Source organism: Limanda limanda, chromosome 2, assembly GCF_963576545.1.
Source record: "Limanda limanda chromosome 2, fLimLim1.1, whole genome shotgun sequence".
Classification (NCBI taxonomy): domain Eukaryota; kingdom Metazoa; phylum Chordata; class Actinopteri; order Pleuronectiformes; family Pleuronectidae; genus Limanda; species Limanda limanda.
Genome location: NC_083637.1, coordinates 11,350,507 through 11,370,992, shown reverse-complemented (window position 1 = coordinate 11,370,992; position 20,486 = coordinate 11,350,507). Strand labels below are relative to the sequence as shown.

The window sequence follows — 20,486 nt, the reverse complement described above, 5'->3', positions numbered from 1 at the left end:
TCTTGGAAATATCCCCAACATCAGGTCTTTCCTGCCCCTCACTGACCTATAAAACTATTTCATGAGAATGTATTGATTGTTCTGTCTCTGCTCGACACAATCCTGGAGATCTTACATTCAGGGAAGCCATTCGTACTGATAAGCTGCTTTCAGACATGGACTGAAGGTCAGACATTCTCCTGAGTTTTTATAAAAATGTCAAGAAAACCTCTGAGTGAAGTTAGAAGATGAAGGGAAAATTGACAGCAAGTGTTTCCAACTTACAATGGAAGCGAAATTGGAGAACTACAAATATCTCCAAGTCTAAGTAAATATTTGTACCAAATTTGAAGAGATTCCCTCAGAGAATTCATGATGTTTTCCAGAGTTCATGTCTGAAAAAAGGTCTTGTTTCATCAATGCATCACTGACAAGGCCCAGAAACGTTCAAAGGAAAGTTGGAAGAAAAGTCTTGTTAGACATGAAAAACGTTGCATTAAGCTCAGCACAAATTTCTCAGCTCTCTCTCCTTCTCTCTCTGATTTCTGCTGATGCTGTCTCAACCCCGACAAGTACACTTCGCTTAAACACATCCACAAACACCATCTCTCCCTCAGCTACACTTCTGTTTAATATGTCTCTTAATAAACATCTTTTATTTCATTTCATGACTTTTAATTTCGCTGTAAACCCACTGCAATCAAACCTCTTTTCAAACAACTTGTGATTCTGTTCTTGTTGCTTGTGTTTCTGCCGAGACGTCAGAAATGAAGCATGTCCACTTAGTTTTTTGTTATTTTAATAGAAAACCAAAGAACAGAGATTAAACAGCGCATGTATGCATTCGGCCCCTTCTTTTTTTTTCATTTTGTACAGCGTAATCACATACTAAAAAATAAATTTGCATGAAAAGAAAATACAGCAATCTTATAAATATAGGGCCCTAAAACACCTCAAAAACATATACCAAATGCACCAAATGTGATGAGATGTCGGTTTCATATATTTGCACAGATATTCTGATAGTAAGTCATAAGGTCAATTCCATGATCAGTGCTATGTAAGGGCTGCACTTCATTTTAGGTCGTACAACTGCCATTGTCACTAATATACATGCGTTTCACTATTATTGCCTTTGTTATTTAAAAATGGATCGAAGTTCTCTCTCTCTTCTTTTTTTTTTTTTACAATATCTATTCCTAGAAAATAAGTCTTGAGTTGTTCATTTAAATTTCTACTTTCCTACTTTCTTTGATCACAAGCATCACAGACAGTTTTGACTCTTTTTATGCTACAACATTCCAGTATACTCACTTACTTACGCACAGGGATCGCCACCCCGGTAATGTTTCACTTGGCATTGCAGTCATGACGACAGGGTAGGGGGGGAGGACAAACATTTTGACCTCTTGAAAAAGGGAGGCGGAGTCTGACATTGGGCCGGTCCACTCCCGTGGCGTGCTACTCGAGGACGGCCGAGGGAGGGGGACGCGCGCAGCAGTTGGGCCGCCTGACATTTTGCAGCATTGACCTGAAAATGTTCTGCTGCCTCCTCTTGTTCTTCCTCGCGTGCACCGGCGAGGCGGCGCCAGAGAACGACTTTCGGATGGAGGTCTGGGTGACCAGCTTCTTCTCTTGCTCCTTGATTTTGCACTGCAAGTGGCTCTGGATGGCAAAACCCAGCGACTCGGGGTCCACCGAGGCCCCGTAGACCTCCCAGGTCATCCCCTGCTCGTCCCACACCACGTCATGGACGCCCTTCTCCTTCTGCTTTGCTGCCTCGTCATCCTCTTCTTTCTTCCTCGCCTGTTCTGCTTTCTTTTTGCCCGAATTTGTCACAGCTTTGCCTCCAACGCCTTTGCCTCCAGCGGCTTTGCCTCCAACACCTTTGCTCTTTTCTTTTGAGCTCTCAGCTTTGTTTTTAGCCGGCTCTGCCTTGGCTGTGGTGTTTGCTGCTGTTTTTGCTGTGGGCGGGGCTTGGACAGGCTTGGTTGTGACCGCAGCCGGAGACGGTGCAGTTTTGCTACTGTCAGCAGATCCAGACTTGGAAGCGCCGGCTCTCTCCGGGGATGCTCCTGATCTAAGAGAGGGAGCCTCAGCAGTGGTTGTTTTGGCTGCAGGTGTCTGAGCTGCAGGTTTACACTGGGAGTTACCCGGCTCTCCCGGCTCCTTGGGCCTGCTGTGCTCGATGTTGATTTGATAAACCGGCTGGATGTTGCATGAAGCCGGTTCTTTAGGCTTCGCCCCCGGCCCTCCCTCTGCCTGCTGGGACGAGGAGTTAAACAGGCCTGCATCTTTGTTGTGGCACATCTCCGCCTCGATCGTCAGCTTCTCTGACCTTGGCTCGGTGGAGGCTGACAGAGAGGTCATGTTCATGTGATGGAGACCCACACCCCCATCCCCCTGATAGGCCACAGCCAGGCTCTCCTCCCTGGGGACTGCACCACCGCTCTGCCTGCGAGTCACAGAGAAAGGCAGCAGGCTCGGACTTGTGGCCACGGCCTTGCTGCACGTGTTTGCCACCGCCTGAACCTCCATATCGTGACACTGCTTGACTGGAGTGGACGACAGGGATGAGGTCATGGTCGAAGCCTCCCTGTAGAGTTTGCACGGCGGCTGCTGCTGCCCTTCACAGACAGCTGTGTTAGCCTGGCTGGCTCCCTCTGTCACCAGCCCGTATGCCACTGTGTTTTGTGTTGCCTGGGGCAGGGTGGAGGCGGCCGTCTGAGAGCACGCTGGCTGAGGTTTATCTGAGGAGACTTGCGGTTTCTTCTCTGGTTGCAAATCCCTCTCTGGAGGTGTCGAGTTTAAATTCAGTCTTGCAGACCCGGTCTCGGCCTCTCGGCTCTGACACAAAGGTGTCGCACAGCTGAGAGTGGTTGTGGTTTCCATGCTTCTCATAGATCCGGGAGTCTCTTGCAGACGGACAGAGCTTTGTGAGAAACTCTGTATATGATCGTTAGATTTCTGGGCTGCAGCAGTGTCCTTGCTTTGCGGAGCTGAAATACTCCCTTTATTATCCCGTTGGCGCACAGATGCCGTTTGCCCTAACTCACAGGCATTGTTAAGATTTGTATTATTGGTAGAAACATGTTTATTACTGTCCTCTCGTGCTGTGGATGTCGGTTTCACGTGCTCCTCCTTCGCTGCACTCGTCCCTTTTATCCTGCAGTCAGCGACCTGTGTGTCGAGCGTTGACGCTGGAGCAGCAGATGGCACCGCGGCCTCACAGAAATCCTTTTCATCACCCGGGCTTAACGTTTTCATATTAGCGTTGGAGTCCCTCCGGTCGCCTCCTGCCTCACCCACACCTCGGCCAGGTAGAGACAGGTCCGGCATCTGTTGGTCTGCGCCCGTCACGTGATCAGATTCTGCCGGGTTCCCATTGGCTGGAGGAGCTGGTTTGCTGCAGACTTGTTCTGTGGCAGCTGTTTTCTGGGGATGTGGGATGGCGTTCGCGGGAGCAGCAGTCACAGATGAGTTATCCTGTTTGTGGGCGGGAGACGTGACGATGGGCTTTGGAAAAACTTGAGAGAAGTTCAGGTTGGTCTCTTTAGTCCAGTTGGCATTCGCCTCCTGGTTTCCCTGCGTGTCCACCACAGCCAGCGGAGGAACCATCTGGACCGTCACCGTCCTTTTTGGGTTAGTTCCCATGATGGATTCAGTGTCTCAGTCTTTAAATATTGTCTTAATCCAAACTGGAAAACAAACTGTGCAACCAGTTGCTTTGTGTGAGTTCCTAGAAGAGGAGAATAGAAATAAATTTAGTTGGTTTTAAGGGATTGAGTTTCACTTTTCACTACATTTACATCTTAACTTAGATTAAAACAATCAGACAAGACAAGGTAGGGTACCAAAGGACTAGATGATCATTATGTGAAATGCATCTCACATAGTTTCCAACATACATGTCAATAATCATTAGAATTAAGGGCCAAGCACCAGAACAATCAATGATTTGTATTGGCCTTATCTAATCTACGCTTTGAGGATTAATATATGTGATTCCACGCCTGATTATTCACTTAATCATAATATGTGATCTTATTAACGATGCAGTATGTCAAAATCTGAATAATGTGGAGAGTATGGAACATCGTCTTTTCAATTAGCCATGTGTCCTTATTCATGTGATCGGGTGTTTTTCTGTCTATATAAAGCTCAGGGAAAGGTACTTATTTATTTCTGTGGATAAAAGTCCACAGAAATAAATTAACTGACAGTCAAAGCAGGATTTCAAATGTTGTGTCGTCATTCGATTTTATTTTTTAAACCTTGGAGAATTCAAAAATATTCTATCCACGGCTGTTCAATATCAAGTAAATAAGAATAACTAGGGGGGGGGGGGGGGCGTCCTGCTTTTACACACAAGCCCAGAAATAAGACTTTGACATATGTAGGTTGAAAGTCTTTACAGATAAAGGACATTTTTGATTAAAGGCCACAGGTGTTCCCCATTAACCAGCATTTCATCGGACCTGTCAAACCTGTCTGGTGTCGGAACAGCTAATGCCAGGGGCGTCACAACAGAGTAGCTGACTCAGGAAATTGCCTGGGGCCCCGAGGTGACAGGCCTCCGCCCCCCCCCAAAAAAACTTAATTATTATCGTTATTATATTTGTGTACAGCAATCAGAATTCTGTGAGGACCTCCATGATTGGTTCTGTATGTTGAAGACTAGAGCGTCTGAATGTGTGTGTGTGATGTGCCTGGGACTGTGGTGGAGGTTTGCACCCAAACTGTACTTTGATATTAATTAGGTGTGTGTATTAAAACAATGTTTGAAGATTGTTATGATGTGGTTTGGAATCATCTCTGCTACTGGGCCCCTTTTGCCTGGGGCCCCCAAAGTCCCTTGAAACACTCCTGCCTAATCTACGTTTGCTTAACAATATATCATCATGTATATTTTATAAATTCACTGTTTTTATTTTTTTAATTTTCATTCATTTATTTTTATTATCTATTTATTTATAATATACTTTTGTTTGTTCTCTTGTCGACTTCCCTGAGATCAATAAACTATATTTCATCTTATCTTATCCTTTTTCCCTGTATCGTATCTTATCTTAACTTATCTTATCTTACCTTCCCTTATCCTATTGTAATATATTTTGTCTTCCAAACCTCAGCTGAAGTTGTCTTAAATAAAGAATATTGAGTTTTACGGTTAAGACTTCACATTTCTCAAGTTAACCAGAAAATCCCTTAATTTTCACTCAGGGATCCTTGAGTTTGTATTTCTCTGATGAATGGCTAAGAAAACTAATCTAAGACACTGGTATTAAAAGTAGATGAAATGAAGGTGAACCCTAAAAACATCCATAAATCATTAAAGTTGAACTTTCTGTTGTTTGTAATGATTTTTTGTGTGGAAAACAATCAGAAACCCTTTGATTTCACGTGTCTTTAGATCCTCTCTTGTCCTTTGATCAATTTGGTCTTCAATCTAAGCAGTGACCTACACTTTGCCACAGATCTCTGAATCTGGGGCTTGATGAATGACTCCCCCATCGCCTTCTCTCTCTTAAATGTGTTAAACGCACCTGCATGGGCCAGTTCTACCAGTGTAATGTGCCGGCACTCAACAGACGTCTGAAATATCTGATCGGTTGCGAGTCAGACAAATGAATTTGCACAGTGATGGAGACTTTGATCAACTGATACACAAACGGAGAGGAGGCAGATCGGTGATGCACACTTCAGTGCATGAGCCACTGAGAGAGAGAGAAATGGCCAACAGCAATTCAATTGATGATTATCCATTCTGCATAATGATCATGGCTGGGAAAACGATCCAGCCTTGTGTTGTGAGTTAAAATCCCTTTCATACAACAACACAAACACACATACTGCAGGTTTTTGGGGGAGAGAAACAACAAGCACAATATAGATTTGATATGAATCAAGCCATATTAACACGTGGAAAATGATAAAGAGAAAAATACAGATATGTGTCTAATGTGACAAGAGGAAAACACAACAGCAGGCTCCTGTTCAGGGTCTGGAACAGGTGTAGTCTATTTGCGTGTGCTCTGTGCATCTGCCTGTGTGTTGGCAAAGTGCAAATATTCATGGGAAGCATGTCCTGGCCATGATGAGATATTCTCCAGTTCAGCTGCTGCTGTCTGCAGCACTTTGAGGGAAACACCACGGAGCAGCAGTGGATGCAGAGTGAATGCATCAAATCCAAGTGATGCACACTCGTCCTGCTACGAGATCTTTGTCGTGGATTTTGCAGCTTCTCCACTTGCAGCTCTCGTCCCACCCTGACACCCCGGGAGAGGCCACTGGTTTGTTTGCTGGTTTGATTTGACCTTGCGACTGGATCTGACACGAAGGAAGGAAAGGATGGAGAGCAGGGGTGCAGAGAGAAGAGGAGAGAGGGGGAAGAGGAGGGGGGGGTCTTACCTTCAGAGGCGTTTCGACGTCCCGTGTAAAACCCGCGGGTTGCACCGTGTGCGCGTCCGTGTCAGCGAGAGACGAGGCTGGACCCTGGGAATGAATCTGGGAGAATGAGCCCTGTGTGCGGGTGACACCGAGAAGCCACGCCTTGTGCCACAATATCAGGAGGATCGATCCCTGCACAGCTCAGGAGTGACCGTGCGCAGTGACTCATCCCAGCGTAGGACCGACACACTGCTGCTGCTGGGGCTGGTGCTGCTGCTGGAGCTGCTGCTGGGGCTGCTGGTGCTGCTGGGAATCTGTCAGAGATGCGTCATGGTTCGAATCAAAAAGTGCACCTTTCACAAAATGGACCTTGGTCCAGGCAGCAGGAAGCAGCGTGGTGGTGGTGTTGGTGCAGCAGAGAGAAGGAGCAGATGAGTGAACGCAGGAGCAGAGAGGAGGCAGAGGAGGAGGGGGGTCACACCACTCTTTACTTTTCAATCCCTCTGTCTTTACTGGAATGATCCATGAAGAATTTTAAATCATTGAATTTGTTGTGGGATATGTTTTTATCAGAGGACTTCATTATATCAAGTTCCTTTATTATACGAGTCTAAAATTTGCTTAAATTTGCTCTGAGGACAAATTCCCTTTATGATCTGGACATGAGCAGCAGCACATTTGGGTTCATTAGAAGGACCCATGTCTCCCAGAGGTGCAGCTGACTTTCATTTGATACCTGACAGATGCACCGAAGACTCACCAACATGTTTTTATTTTATGATCACAGAGAAGTTGCCATAAAAAGGAATAAAGTTAATAAGATGTCAGTGGACTAGAAATATATAATTTAGCTCTAATCTTTGTTTTTACACGTGAAATATTGATAATTTGCTTAAACAGCACTCTGAAATACTTCAAAGGAAAATCTAAAATCTTTGAAGTGATTGCAGTTCAACGACATGTTCACACTGTGATGACGAGTAGATGCTGAAGTCATAAACCCAAAATGTTTGGATCTGGAGCCAGGAGCCAAACAAGCATAAACTCAAGAAAGGATGTAACAACAGTATTTAATCATACCACAAAATATAATAAGTGGGGCAGAGTATTCTTGGTTTTACCCAGAAGTCGAAAGCTCCCAGGCTTAAGGTGGAGAATGATATGTTCAATGTCCATGATGTGTGTCTTGTTTCCTATCAACAGTCACCATAGTTTTCTTATGCATGATTTTAACCTTAACAGATTTGTGTACTCTAAGCTCAGTCAACAGTATTTATAACTTATAAAGCACTAGATATTTTGGATGGATTACTTCCTTCCATGATGATATGCATCTGACAAGAAAAAGCCTGAATCACCTTCGTATGTAGTGAAAAAAGTTTGTTAAAATACTTTTTCTTTCACATATGTAGAACACAGATGGAGATAGTCCAGATCAGACGCCTTCACAACAACAGCAACTTGTCCAGAAGATTGAGGTGAGTGTGGAGTCCGGGTGGAGCAGCAGCAGGCGGGACATGATGTATACATCTGATGGCCCTATATCGAAAAACCTTGGCACTGGTATCGTTGCCTTCTACATGTGTGGCAGCTCTTTTTCATCCTGAGATGTTTGTATTGTATTTGGTTTTGATGATTTGGTCATAAATATTGTATGTACTCATATCAAAGGAGTTTTGCCTTGATTATTCTCTTACTTAAGATTATATGGTGGTTTCCTTGGTCCTATCTGGCCTAACCCGCTCATGGCCACCCCATAGACACGCCCCTGTAGGTCGAAAAGCTGGAAAAGTGACAACAACACAATGTCCAGTATCTGTATAGAAACCCAGTGATCAGGTTTTATGACTTTGCTGCAGTGCTATAAAATAGATTTTGTGTCAGTGCTGTTCTCATCTAATTTAATAGCACCGCTGTATAGCCCGACCCCCTTCTCATCCTGAGATGATCTCTCAGACGCTTATGATAATCTAAGCGGTTACTTCAGGGAGTTTTCAGATATAGAGTGTGTCTGAGGAATGCAGGGATTGTATGGGGTAGACCTCCTGCCTTTAAAAGCCCAGAGGGACTGATTAGTGGAGAAGGCAGACGGCGTCTTAATTACAGAGGAGTGCACCGGTGGAGAGCGACTCCAACACCAGCCTCATGCATCGCTGATATGCCAGAGCAGTGCTTCAGGGTGAGGGCTGGCAGCCAGAGGGGAGAGAGAAGCAGTGGGAGAGAAGGGACTTAACTCAACTGTAAATATGTGTCGTCTGTTGCCACCATTTGAAACAATAGCTTGATGCAAAGACACAGAAGGTGTATAGCGTCATTTAAGGGTGTCCATGGAATGATGCAGACTAGATTTTTTAAAGATGAGTAAAAATATTAGAAATAGACTGAAATTGATTTCATCTAAGACTTACGCTCATATTGTGGATCTGGCATCATCTTGTGGTTTATTTGGGAAAAGCAAAAATGTGGCTGGTCTGGATTATAGTAAACCAAACTGATCTGAAGACAATTAACATTTCTAACTAAAGTACAGTCAGTTTTATTTTCTCTGTTATAAGGACTTCATTTCATAATATGTCAATGGGTTAGTATTTGATTTTCAGCGACAATGAGGCCAATGCTAAAATGTACATTTCTAATTGTCTGTGTTTCTCTCGGCCCAAACCAAAGGGTTTAGCAGATGGTTCCACTATGGACCAGTTTTTTCACCATTGTTCAATGGGGATCAACATGGTTGTACAGGTCCTATGGAGATGCAGATATATATATTATCAATGTATTTTTATTTCTTTTAAGAATAAAACATATATTTACAACTATTTGTTGTAGAATTGTTACCCTCTTGTCAACACTGTTAGTAACAAAAACAATATCTTCCCTGTACTGGCCTCGCCTCACTGGTTACCTGGGAATTGCAGAATTTATTTAAAGTTTAGAATTTGATGCCTTGGTGAACGTGTCTGTACAGAGAACCTCCTGCTGCGTTGTGCATGTGTGAAAGGTGAACTCTGGGTAAACAATTCTCCAGATTTTACCCTTAGATCATGTCTGAAAACGGCTTGAGAGGAAATGCTGCACTTAGTTGCACTGCATGAATGGCAAAACTGCACAAGACAAAATAAGACTTATGCAAATCTATAATTATAAAAATGGTTTGATGCAAATAGTGAAAGATAAAACACCAAATGCAGTCTACACACTCTGCGGTGCAGACTTGTGTAGACTGCAGTACAGCAGATGGCCAGCGGATGGCGCTGGAGTAGCGCTCACAGATTGAAAGCTCAGACTGTCATTGACACGGCTGGCGTAGGCTGTGTTCAAGGACATTATGTTATTCACAGTTGCACGGTAAATATCTCTCTCTTTTTTTGGCAGACGCTTAATGTCAGCTAATCACGGTTAATTATTAAACATCAGAGTGAGTGAGGATTCCTGGAAAATCAAGAGTTGGCATTAGAGCTGCCACAGGATACAGGTAATCCCCAGCTAATGCAGCGTTAGCATCGGACCTGCTACGTGTCCAGTGTGACCGTGAACGCACCAGAGGCTGTTGTCAAGAGCCACGCTGAGTCTCTTCTGTGCTGATCGCGTTAAAGTGAAGCTAAACTCCGGGTTAATCCTCGTGTGACGGTGTTGTCTCTGCGACATCACGGTAAGATCAACTCCACCTTCAGGCTAAAACACCATCAAACACAACAATGCTAACGACGTGAACGTTATATGCCAGGCTAACGCTACGCAGCTAGCTAACAACCAGCGATTAACAACCTGTTGTCTCAGCCTGTCACATCTCGGGGCTTCGGAGCTAGAAGCTAAAAGTAAACACTTGTGAGCAGCTAGTGGTTCGTTAGTGTTAATAAAACAATGTTCAGGTTGATTCCTCTAAACACGATTAATCTTTATAGCCGAATGGTCACGTTTGTCCGAAATTAGCGTTAGCATTGATGCTAGCTGCTTTTGTTTTGGTGTTAGCTAGCTTTCTCTTTCTTTTTTAACATGAGCATAATGGCGTCTTCTCGTGTATTTGTAGTTTTAATGGAGATGAATTTGCTTCTGTTTAGTGTCTGTGGTTGTTGTGATGACGTAGAAAGACTCGAGTCAGCATCTTTCACAATGATGAATGATGAAATGTTCATTTAGGGCAGCACTGCATCAAATTACAGTTTATAATGTACATGTACTTTACTTGAGTGTGTACTTTTACTGCATGATCAAACAGCTTAGTTCCTGTGGTGTGTAGATCTACTGTCTGAGAGATCACTGATAAATAAATAAATATGCTAGTATTAATTACACAACCCATGTGACAGACATTCACACTGATGGTAATACCCTAAACTTTATCACAATACAGGTTTCATCAAGAGCAACATAACAAATAGTTACATATATATTTAAGGTTTTGCTGTTTGAAACCACAACTTTCACTCAGTAACAAAAAATCAATCCAGACAATTATCATGAGAAGTCAAATAAATCTTTCTTTCAAGTTTAAAGGCTGATTCTTTTGTTGCTGAGTGAAAGTTGTGGTTTAAAACTATTTCGTAAAGGACTGTCAGTTATGTTTCTATTTAATCCCTTCATGTGATTGATGTCGTTGCATGTTTTGTGTTGTAGAAAATGTTGGGCTATGTGTGGCAGTACGTGTACACGTCCTTCCTGAGGTACTGGCTGAAGTGGCTCCTCAGACAGGTGACGGGGAAATGTGAGCTGCAGAGAATATGCTCCAGATGCAAGCCGGGGGCCACAAGGACAACGAAAGCAGGTGACGTAAACCCACCCAAATCTAGTCTGCCTTTGCTGCTGTGTATCCATTGTTGTCATTATATTAATCTCTCTCGTGTGCCCTATTGTAGAATACTCCCTGCGGTCTTCTAAGAGCAAGGTAAGAGCCTTGTTAATCTTATTTCTGATTTACAAATGCCACAAAAATGTATTTGATGTCTACTTTAACTTTTTAGTTTGATCCATGTCCCATCCACTACCATGGAGGAGGCAGGGTTTATGAACTCTACTACAGCCAGTCACCAGGGGGCAATCAGGGCCCTTTGCTTTACTACTCACCTCCTCATAATCTTCTAGATCAGGAAACTCAGTCAAGAAATATACTGTAAAAACTTAATCAGTCTTTATCTTTCACTTCACTTGCCAAGCACTGATGAATTGACTCTGCCTGTCATTTATGGGTATAGCGAGGCAAGCATTTTCTAATCAGCAGTGTGGAAACAGAAGTGCTGGGTCATCTACCTCATTGTTGCCGAGGTTGACTTTGAAAACAGTTTTTTCCCCTGTGGTTGACAGCGTAGATTAAACAGCAGCCACAGCGCCGCTGATTTCTGCCTGGTGCCTCATGGTATCATTGTATTTCTGTGCTTGTCTCCTCACTGTCCTGTGATCTCTTTCCTTACAGCTTTTAAGAGGAGCTTTGGACAGCAGCAAGGATAACATAGAAATATGCGTGGATCAAATTATGAAAGAGAAGAAGGTCAAACCCCAGAAAGATCCCCTGTAAGTTTACGACTCATCTCCTGGTTTGAATTTGTCACCTGTAATTCTTCCAATTTTCCCTCATATTTAGAAAAAAAAAAAGTTTAATTGAATGATTATTTATGGAACTACTCTTCTAGGTTTAAGCAGAGCCTGCACACCTGTGTGTTACAAATAACAGGATACGGATGTCTGTACACATCGGTGGAAGACTTGAGAAAAGAGGTCTTCAGCTCGGACAACGCAGAACACGAGGCCATGCTTTTGAAGGTACGAGTTCTTGCTTCTCGATCATAAGAGCAGTTGCTGTATCTGTTTTAGCAGCGTGGATAGTTTTCCACAGAACAAACCAGAAGGGCGCTTAGTTCCTGGATCCACCTGTTAATCCAGATCCGCCACAAAATGAACTGGACCTTGGTTCAGTAGTTTTTGCATAACAATTTATTTTAGATGATGCTTCATTTTTGTTTTTTTATGAGCATAGACTTAATAACTTTCCTGTGACTCAGTACAGTGACAATTCAAATCTATGCTGCAAATATTTGTCCCCTCAGCTGTGGGACCTGTTGATGCCGACAGTCAAACTGGAATCCAGATTAACCAAACAGTGGGGAGACATCGGATTCCAGGGAGATGACCCCAAGACGGACTTCAGAGGAATGGGCCTGCTGGGACTTATCAACCTTGTGTGAGTACTCAATGAAGAGCAATGAGATTAATTGCAAATAAAAAGAAAGGACAGTTCAGACCAATACTGTTGTTTACTAAAGGAATGTCAGATAGGAATCGTCTGGAACACTATCACCAAACCAGTTTTTGACCTCATTCCACTCACGTTAACCAGGCTCCGGCTCAGAGGAGTAAATAATTAAGAGAAAAACAATACAACAAAACTTCAGGACAGAGTGAGATGCATTGCATACAGACAGCTGACAAGGCAATGCAAGCAAGCTGTGCTGCAGTAGGAGCCTGAATCAATGCAATCCTGAATTGGCAAGAAAGTCAACTAGACCCGTGCATACTTATAACCTACATGGAAATGCAGCAAAGATTTTCTCATACACTATAAATAATTTAATAAAGGTCTAAAGAACTTCTAACACTATGAAACCTATATATACCTATATATAAAAAGCCTTGTTGCATTAGTGTGTAAAAATCAAACTGGACACATGCAGTCTCAGATCACTGTCAATAATTCATCTGCTCATGCTGAATGCATAAACTCTCAAAAAAGTATTTCAGTTTCAATATCTGATAATTACATGATATTGAAATCATTACAGATCTTATTGTTAATTACTTGAGCAAATACTGACAGGAACCATTATTTACTTAGTTAACACTTAATCAATTGAAATTATATCCTACTTTATGTTACAGATTTGTAGATTCAATCAGTGCATGTTCATTGGTTAATATGTTTGTATCCATAAGCAATGATGTTTTGGTTGTTTGCAGGTTTTTCAGTGCAAACCACACAGAAGAGGCTCGACAGGTGTTGTCTCATGCAAACCATCCTAAACTAGGGTAAGACGTTTATATACAAACATTAGTATGTGTTCAATTGACTGATTTTGATCTTTCTACAATCACTTTTTATAGCTGTGTACACATGAATGACTTCATGTGTACACAGTGGACTGTCTCTTTAGACTCATTCTTAAGGTATGTTTCAGGTATTCATATGCCATAGTTGGGATCAACCTGACAGAGATGGCCTACAGCCTCCTGAAGAGTGGTGCTTTGAAACCACATTTCTACAACACAGTCCAGGGCCCACCGGAGCTCCAGCACTTCCATCAGCTGTACTGTAAGTCGACTCAGCATTATATATACCTCGGATTCATTAGTTTTACACAGATTCAAAACTATTTCCCTAATCTTCTTATTAATTTGAATTAAACATATGTTTCTTGTTTTCTAGGTTACCTGGCGTACGAATTTGACAAGTTCTGGGTGTTAGAAGAACCGGAAAGCATCATGCACTTCAATCAGTACAGGGAAAAATTCCACAACGTAGTCAAGACACAGCTGCAGGACCCTGATGTGTCCCTCACAATGGCTGTCCATTCCAAAAACTAAGATAAACAAAAAGGACTGAAGTGGATGAACATGCCCCACCTGAACTCCCCATAGCCCCTGACATTGTTTCGTCAGGTACAGGAGGGCTCAGCAGACGCAATGATAAACATTACAAACTTAAATGCAGAATGAAACTCTCCTGCGACTCCTCAGAAACTCAAACTTTTGTGATTCGTAAGTTCTGGTAGTGTTATCGTCAAACGTGGTAGTTTTAAAGTAGAGAACAAATATACTGCCCTATACCTCAGATTGACTGTTTGAGTGGTTACCTGTCGTTCAAAAAGGGGGGAGAGCTGCCGCTGCAGAGGACTGTGGTGGCAATAAGAGCTCTGTAGTTCGTCAAGGCACTTTCCGTAAGCAGACAGCCAAATAGTTTTTGTTACAGTTGTTGAAAAACAGGGATTAACCACCATGTTTTTAGCTGTCTCGTTTGTATTTGTTCTCACAGTTGTCCTGCTCAGGAATTTGATATTTATGACCTAGACTGAAACTTCTTTAATTCCAGTGTGGTGTTCTCATCTTGTTTAACATCCCCACTGATACCATTAATGGAATCTTTGCTATGTGATAATAATGATGTCGATCTCAAGATTTGTTCTTTTAATGAATTTGAATATCTGAAGACTGATATTTAAATTTTTGTGTTTGGCTTTCAGGGGAAAATCATGTAACGATTAACACGCCTCATTCAAAACCAATAAATATACATTTGGATGTTTTGAAATGTGTCTCATGTCCAAGTTTAAAAACAAAACAAAAAAACACTGTGTCTGTAAAACATGTCAAATATATTTAGAACTTTCATAAAGATGCTTTACATTTTATTATGGCAACAAAGGAAATTCTGGTATTTCTCAATCTGTGCGTGTTTATAAACCTGAGTCTGTTAATGAATGGGACTCTTTAAAAAACAAACTTTGGAAACGCCTCTAGCAGCTGCGACACAGCAGCAGTGGCTACAATGTAATCCAATGGGGCGACCGTGACAATCCACTAAAAGTGCTTTTCTTCCACCAATTACAGGTTAAAATTCTTATTCTGAGTCTTTGATCAGAGTCTGGTAACAACAAGAAAGATACCAGAATCCCCTTTGAAGTGAAAACTCAGTTGACCAAAAGAGGTCATTAGAAACAAAGTCAAATACAAGGTAGCTTGTCCATTTCTCCTTTTTCAGCAAAGGATTGTTTTCTTTGTCACTACTGAAAGAATTGATATTCATAATGTCTCTTCTTTCTTTGGTGCTTCAGGTTTTTCAGCCAAACGTTGGGTCACAATTCTCAATTTGGGTCCTCCATCCTCTTCTTGGTGACCATCATGCCTCTCTTGATTTGTTCGAACGTGACAAACATTACAACATTCCATGATCCCAGCCTTAGAAACGAGGGGACGAACCTGCACAAAAACAGACGAGAGGTCAGAGGTGTGTAGTGAAACAACAAAGGCAGAGATTCAACAACCGAGTGTGTGCTGGGGTCAGACACAAAGAACTCACCCTTTGTAGAAAGCTGTGGGCCCCTCTTTGGTCGCCATGGTCCAGGCACAGTTGATGGCGCTCCTGTACTGACCCTTCGGCGAGTTCATGTACCTGGTCTTCACCACGTCCACCGGGGAGGCGATCACCGTGGTAACGAAGCCGGCGCCGAACGCAGACACAAAGTGACAGGGCAGGTTGTCTGTGGACAGAGTCCAGGACCAAACGGGTGAAAAATGGCAGCAGCTGCGAGCCCTTTGTTCTGAGTCATATAGAAAGTGTTGTCGGCAGATTGTGTAATGTGAGGGGCGGGGGGGGTAGGTAGGTAATATAAACCATAGAGATAAATGGCTTAACACTGTATTTACAGCAGTGGAGGGAGAACACACCATGTCCTTGACCATGCACTGTACCATGCACCTTCATGTGTGGCGTTATCAGCTGTGGGGGGGTTGAAGAGGCGAGAGGGGGGTGTGGCGCTCTGCCCAATCAGCTGTCTCTGCTGGGATGGTGTGTGTGTGTAAGTGTGTAAGTGTGTGTAGCTCAGACTGTGTCTCACCTGACAGCAGTTTGTGTTTCAGGATGGCCTCTTTGATCAGGTCGTATGTCACCAGCTCTGTGCAGTTGACCAGTGCGTTTCTTGTGATGTTGGGTAGAGTTCCTAGAGAAGACAGGAAACAACAAACACTGATATTTTACTAAAGCAACTCGGGGTCTTAACTTCGTGGCAGATCAGACACGACCTGGTGACACATTTCAGAGCATGCTCTCTAAACGGCACCTTTCCAGAGTCCGCGGATGCCCTCATTCTGGAAGATGTGTTTGTAGGCCTGCATGGTGCCATTGTAGCGCCGGGCCACACCGTCCAGGTTCATCTGGGCCTGGAATCGAACCTTGACCACGTCGGTGGGTTGCGCAAAGGACACTGCCATCGCGCCTGTGGTGCAGCCAGCCAGGATTCGTATCAGCACACTTGCATCTGGAGAAGAGACAAAACCAACCTTAGGTCACACACTGCATCAGCACACTGTGTTGCCCAAAGATACATCTGAACACACAGAGGGGTCAACGGGGATCGAACCACCGACCTTCTGCTGATTAAATAAAGAATCAGTATTGCAGTTTATGCATCTTTATACTTTTTTCTGCAGGAATCTCAAGAGGAAATTGTTGAGCCCCTTGTTAAGCTACTAGTTACTTTCTGTATAATGATTTTAATTTTCAGATTATAAAAGTAGGATTAAGAGATGGCCTTACAATACACAAGAATATATAACATTTCAAAATAAAACAATCGAATACTTATGCTTGAGTACAACTGAACTTCTGGTTGCTTCAGTACCTGATATATCTAAAACTGACCCTAAGAAATTCATTAATGAGGTCTTTATGAACCTGGCCTGAATCTCTTCATACACCTCATTTATTTAGAATTATAATCATGTCTCTATATTCGACCTCTGAAGTGGTTACTTCTGTCAGTACCAGCTGTTGCACATCTGTCTATGACACAAGACGGATCCTTTCAAAGAGGTTTTCTTATCTATGTAGTATTAAAGATGCAGCTGTCATGCATGCGGCAGATGTTGCTAAGGCCCCTTCAAACATTACGCATGCATCAGGACTGGACTGCTTCCACTTACGCTCTGTTCCGCCTGTGTAGAAATTTTTGACATTGTCGTAGAGGCCGATTCGGACGGAGGCGAAGCACACTTGCCTCTGCAGACCAGCGACCAGCCCGTTGTACAAAGACCTGGGGCCCTCCGTTCGGATCATAGTGGCCATTGTGCCGAACACCCCTCTGTAGCGGATGCCCTCCACCGCTTGCTTCTCCCCCTGAAGCTGAGGTCAGATTATACTCAGGATTAAAACCAGCTCCACAGAATAGAGCCAGAAAAAACCTTCAGACTAAACGGTGCATGTGTCACTGGTTCAGGGGGATTGAGGTGAACAAAGAGTCGAGCTGCTCAGACAACATCACACTGTGTTTCCATGTAGTCTAAAGATCATTAATGCAATTTAGTATCTGGTAGATTTCAGTGAATGTGAAGGAGCCAGTGATCGCTGATTTATTTTGGGAGCAGTTACCTGTAGTCTGACTTTAGCTGTGTCCAGAGGAAATGTGCAGAGGTCGGCTATGCAGGCGGCTAATCCTGCACTCGACATCTTCACTGCCAGTGGAGGGGGAACATCTGAGGGTCTGAATCCTACCATGTTTTCTGCTGCTAGACACAGACACACACAGAGACACACAGACACACAAGCAAATACAATCCCATCAGTCACTTGTAGGATAAAAATGTAACCTCATTTACTAATCATTTACCTTTTAAAAACAGGACTCTCAGCGAATGATAACGTTCTTTAAAGTGAAAGATTAATGAGATTAATGATACATTTTAAAACAAACTTACATTGTGTTTCCCTCCTGCTGATCCTGAGGTTGGATGTTCCAGCTGCAGAATCGGACCGGCCGGATTATAATCCACAATCCTCGCTCCACGGAAAAGAAAGAATCTTTTAGCTCTGTATTTATATATTTTCTGGCAGCCCTTTTTTTATGACATCCACAGGGAGGCGTTACTATACTCCTGTGCACCCGGGTCAAAGCAAAGTCCACCGACTGTAAGAAAGTCAATGTTCAGATTACCCCACAGTGCTGCCTCTTTTCAGAAAAACAACTGTTTTACTTTGCTATTTGAGACTGCAGCTACAGTGTCCTTTCATCTGAGCCTTTAAATAGTGATCATGTAAAATTGAGAGTAACATCAGTGGAGTTTCCCTCTGTGCTGTGTCTGACTTAGTATTAAGTAAATGACCAGATGAAAATGCAGAGTGAAAGCTGAGCTGCTGAATCAGGCTGAAAATGTTAAAATCCCAGGCCAACATTAAATGGATGTTAAGTTTTCACTCTGCCAAAAGATAAAAAGGGTTAGGGTTAGATTGATGATTGATGATACGACTTTTTTTTTTTTTTATTGAATATTTCATGTATAAATATTGGAAAAACGGAGGGGAATGGGTGAATGAATTTGGTTGCAGTGTACGGAAGTTTAGCACCCAAACGAGGCAAAGAAGAGTGGATTATTATAGTGTGTCTGCATTACTGCTAATTAGTTATGTCATTAGGCCGAGTGCCTGCTCTAAACAACTGTCACAATAAAACACCACCAGTCAGGTTCATCAGGGGGTCGTCTCTGCTCCGAGCCAATGGCAGAGCACATGTGTGAATGACCGGGAAAGTGGTGGAGCTGATTGGCTCAACGACTGTACAGTAGAATTTTCTGGCCACAAAGCTTTAAGTTTTGTAGTAGATGTGTTGAAACATGCAGTATCTGCCTGTATGTTCATGTAATCTATTTGCTTCGTCCCGCTCTTCCTCCTCATTTCATGCTCAGTCATATCAATAAAAGGGAAACACCCACAAAAATACCTTTAAAAAAACATCACAGTCAGACACATGTCATTTTCTTGGGATGAGGACACGGATTTTAAGAAAAGCAGCTCGGGGGGGAGAGATGAGAAAGCTGTGACGTCAGTGGCCGACCAAAGGTCAACGTGGAGCAAATAGGAACTTTGCATGTTTGCCTCAGCAGTTTGGCCGCAGCCTTCACTGTTTCATAATGTCCTGAATCCAACCTCACATTGAGGCCAATGGGGATTGTGGGAAAATTTAATTTTGGGAAGCAGGAAAAATCCTAAAATTCAAATTCCAGAATTCACTCAGTTGCGAGTTTAAAGCTCTGATATATCTATGTGTCTTGCAACAAATTCTAGTATTTCAGAGAGGTGATGATTCAGCTGTAGTTTGAGGAGCTGTTGAACTACTTGACTTCTAATAATTAGTCTTTTCACAAGTATTAGAAAACACTTTGTAATTTGATTTGTTTATGAAGGTGTGTCTTACAGTGTATAATAAGATATGTATTTTTAAAGTAAATGTTATGTTGCTATTGTCAATTATTAGATGAAGTACAAGAGTTTCAAGTAATGTGAGTAATATTTAATTTATCCTAGTTTACATTGTCCCCGGCTGATTACTGATTGCTGGTTTTCCATGTGTCAGAGTGGCGAGGCCTCTGATTGGCTGAGAGCCTGGTTGTGTGTGAGCTCACTGAGCTGTGATTGGTCGACCCGAGCCACAACCCCAGAGTGTTTGTTCCACAGAGAGAGAAAGCGAGGCCCTGTGACCCCCAGGTTAAATACAGTTGTTTTGAAGGCACAAGTTGATGCTGTCGTTGTCACAAAGTGCTCAAAACTCCGCTCCAGTTAATATTTGTTTCACTTTAAGAAGGTGCAAAAAAAGAAAATCCCCAACAAAAAAGGGGCCAATCAGATCTCAGCCAGGGCATAAAGTAAGATATGATAGAAAGGAAATATTTGAGTAAATGTACGTTACATTTCATCACTATACTACAACCACAAAGGAGTTCTCAGTGGTGCATTTAAATGTCAGTGCTAGCAGGACAGAAAGCTCAGTTCTACCTGTAACATTGTGAATCAAGTGAGACTCAAGTGAACTCTAAACTACATGTAAAGCACTGATTTTGTTGCGTAGCTTTTCTAAATGGTCAAAATAAAAAAGTTAACCTGTCAATTCATTACAATATATCACAGTAAGACATCTTACCCGGACAGCTTGTTAACCAAAATACAAAAGGCATCAGAGAAAACAAATCAGAGACGTACGGTGAATAAACAAATATAGAGAACTCATTAACCAAAATGTCCAGTAATGAATAAAAAACGAATTCATTTCCAAATAGGACAATTAACCGTCCATCAAATAAACAAATGAAATAAGTGTTCATAAGTTCAGATGTGTGAGATTGGGTTTGGGGAGAGCGTTCAGGAAAAACAGTTTGTATATTATAATCCATTCAGTTCATAATTCGATCATTAGAGACGGGAGTGTGTGTGTGTGTGTCAGGGTCCAATGAAAGTGAAAAGTGAGGGTAAGGTGTGTTTTTAAAGGGGGAAGACGAGTGGTAAATTTTCTAGAGGCAGAGGGAATCCTGAAAGCCGGGAGAGTTTCAGTTTGGAGACTTATCTTGTGTGGTTCATCCCGGACAGAGGG

General features: G+C 42.7%; 3 protein-coding genes across 4 annotated transcripts; 1 reads left to right on the top strand and 2 right to left on the bottom strand.

Annotated features, from left to right (window-relative positions):
- Positions 1–1,440: 1,440 nt before the first annotated feature.
- gprin3b (GPRIN family member 3b) lies at positions 1,441–3,633 on the bottom strand. Its single transcript, XM_061083560.1, has one exon. The coding sequence runs from the start codon at positions 3,631–3,633 to the stop codon at positions 1,441–1,443; it is 2,193 nt and encodes a 730-aa protein (XP_060939543.1).
- Positions 3,634–9,884: 6,251 nt separating this feature from the next.
- On the top strand, positions 9,885–14,662 carry elmod2 (ELMO/CED-12 domain containing 2). Its single transcript, XM_061083498.1, has 9 exons — positions 9,885–10,018; positions 10,984–11,131; positions 11,223–11,251; positions 11,777–11,874; positions 11,994–12,123; positions 12,408–12,541; positions 13,315–13,383; positions 13,533–13,666; positions 13,781–14,662. The coding sequence occupies exons 2-9, from the start codon at positions 10,987–10,989 to the stop codon at positions 13,936–13,938; spliced, it is 897 nt and encodes a 298-aa protein (XP_060939481.1). The 5' UTR covers positions 9,885–10,018; positions 10,984–10,986; the 3' UTR covers positions 13,939–14,662.
- A 43-nt stretch (positions 14,663–14,705) lies between these two features.
- Positions 14,706–17,942, bottom strand: ucp1 (uncoupling protein 1). Of its 2 annotated transcripts, none has more exons than XM_061083497.1 (7): positions 17,824–17,942; positions 17,498–17,634; positions 17,053–17,251; positions 16,191–16,388; positions 15,969–16,070; positions 15,431–15,611; positions 14,706–15,330 (listed from the first exon to the last, which is right to left on the bottom strand). In XM_061083497.1, exons 2-7 carry the CDS (start codon positions 17,621–17,623, stop codon positions 15,216–15,218), a joined length of 921 nt encoding a protein of 306 aa, XP_060939480.1. In that variant the 5' UTR covers positions 17,624–17,634; positions 17,824–17,942; the 3' UTR covers positions 14,706–15,215. The 2 variants fall into 2 exon arrangements, with proteins under 2 accessions (XP_060939480.1, XP_060939479.1); XM_061083496.1 differs by having other exon boundaries at positions 17,498–17,631.
- Between the last annotated feature and the right edge of the window lie 2,544 nt (positions 17,943–20,486).

Bases quoted from the DNA above. Each gene is read 5' to 3' on its own strand.
- ucp1 (XM_061083497.1), bottom strand. From the start codon at position 17,623: ATGGTAGGATTCAGACCCTCAGATGTTCCCCCTCCACTGGCAGTGAAG. The intron at 16,389-17,052 runs GTAAGTGGAAGC...TCTCTTCTCCAG, and splicing joins CTACACAGGCGGAACAGAGC to ATGCAAGTGTGCTGATACGA. The intron at 15,612-15,968 runs GTGAGACACAGT...CTCTGTCCACAG, and splicing joins GAAACACAAACTGCTGTCAG to ACAACCTGCCCTGTCACTTT.
- elmod2 (XM_061083498.1), top strand. From the start codon at position 10,987: ATGTTGGGCTATGTGTGGCAGTACGTGTACACGTCCTTCCTGAGGTAC. The intron at 11,875-11,993 runs GTAAGTTTACGA...CTACTCTTCTAG, and splicing joins AAACCCCAGAAAGATCCCCT to GTTTAAGCAGAGCCTGCACA. The intron at 13,667-13,780 runs GTAAGTCGACTC...CTTGTTTTCTAG, and splicing joins GCACTTCCATCAGCTGTACT to GTTACCTGGCGTACGAATTT.
- gprin3b (XM_061083560.1), bottom strand. From the start codon at position 3,633: ATGGGAACTAACCCAAAAAGGACGGTGACGGTCCAGATGGTTCCTCCG.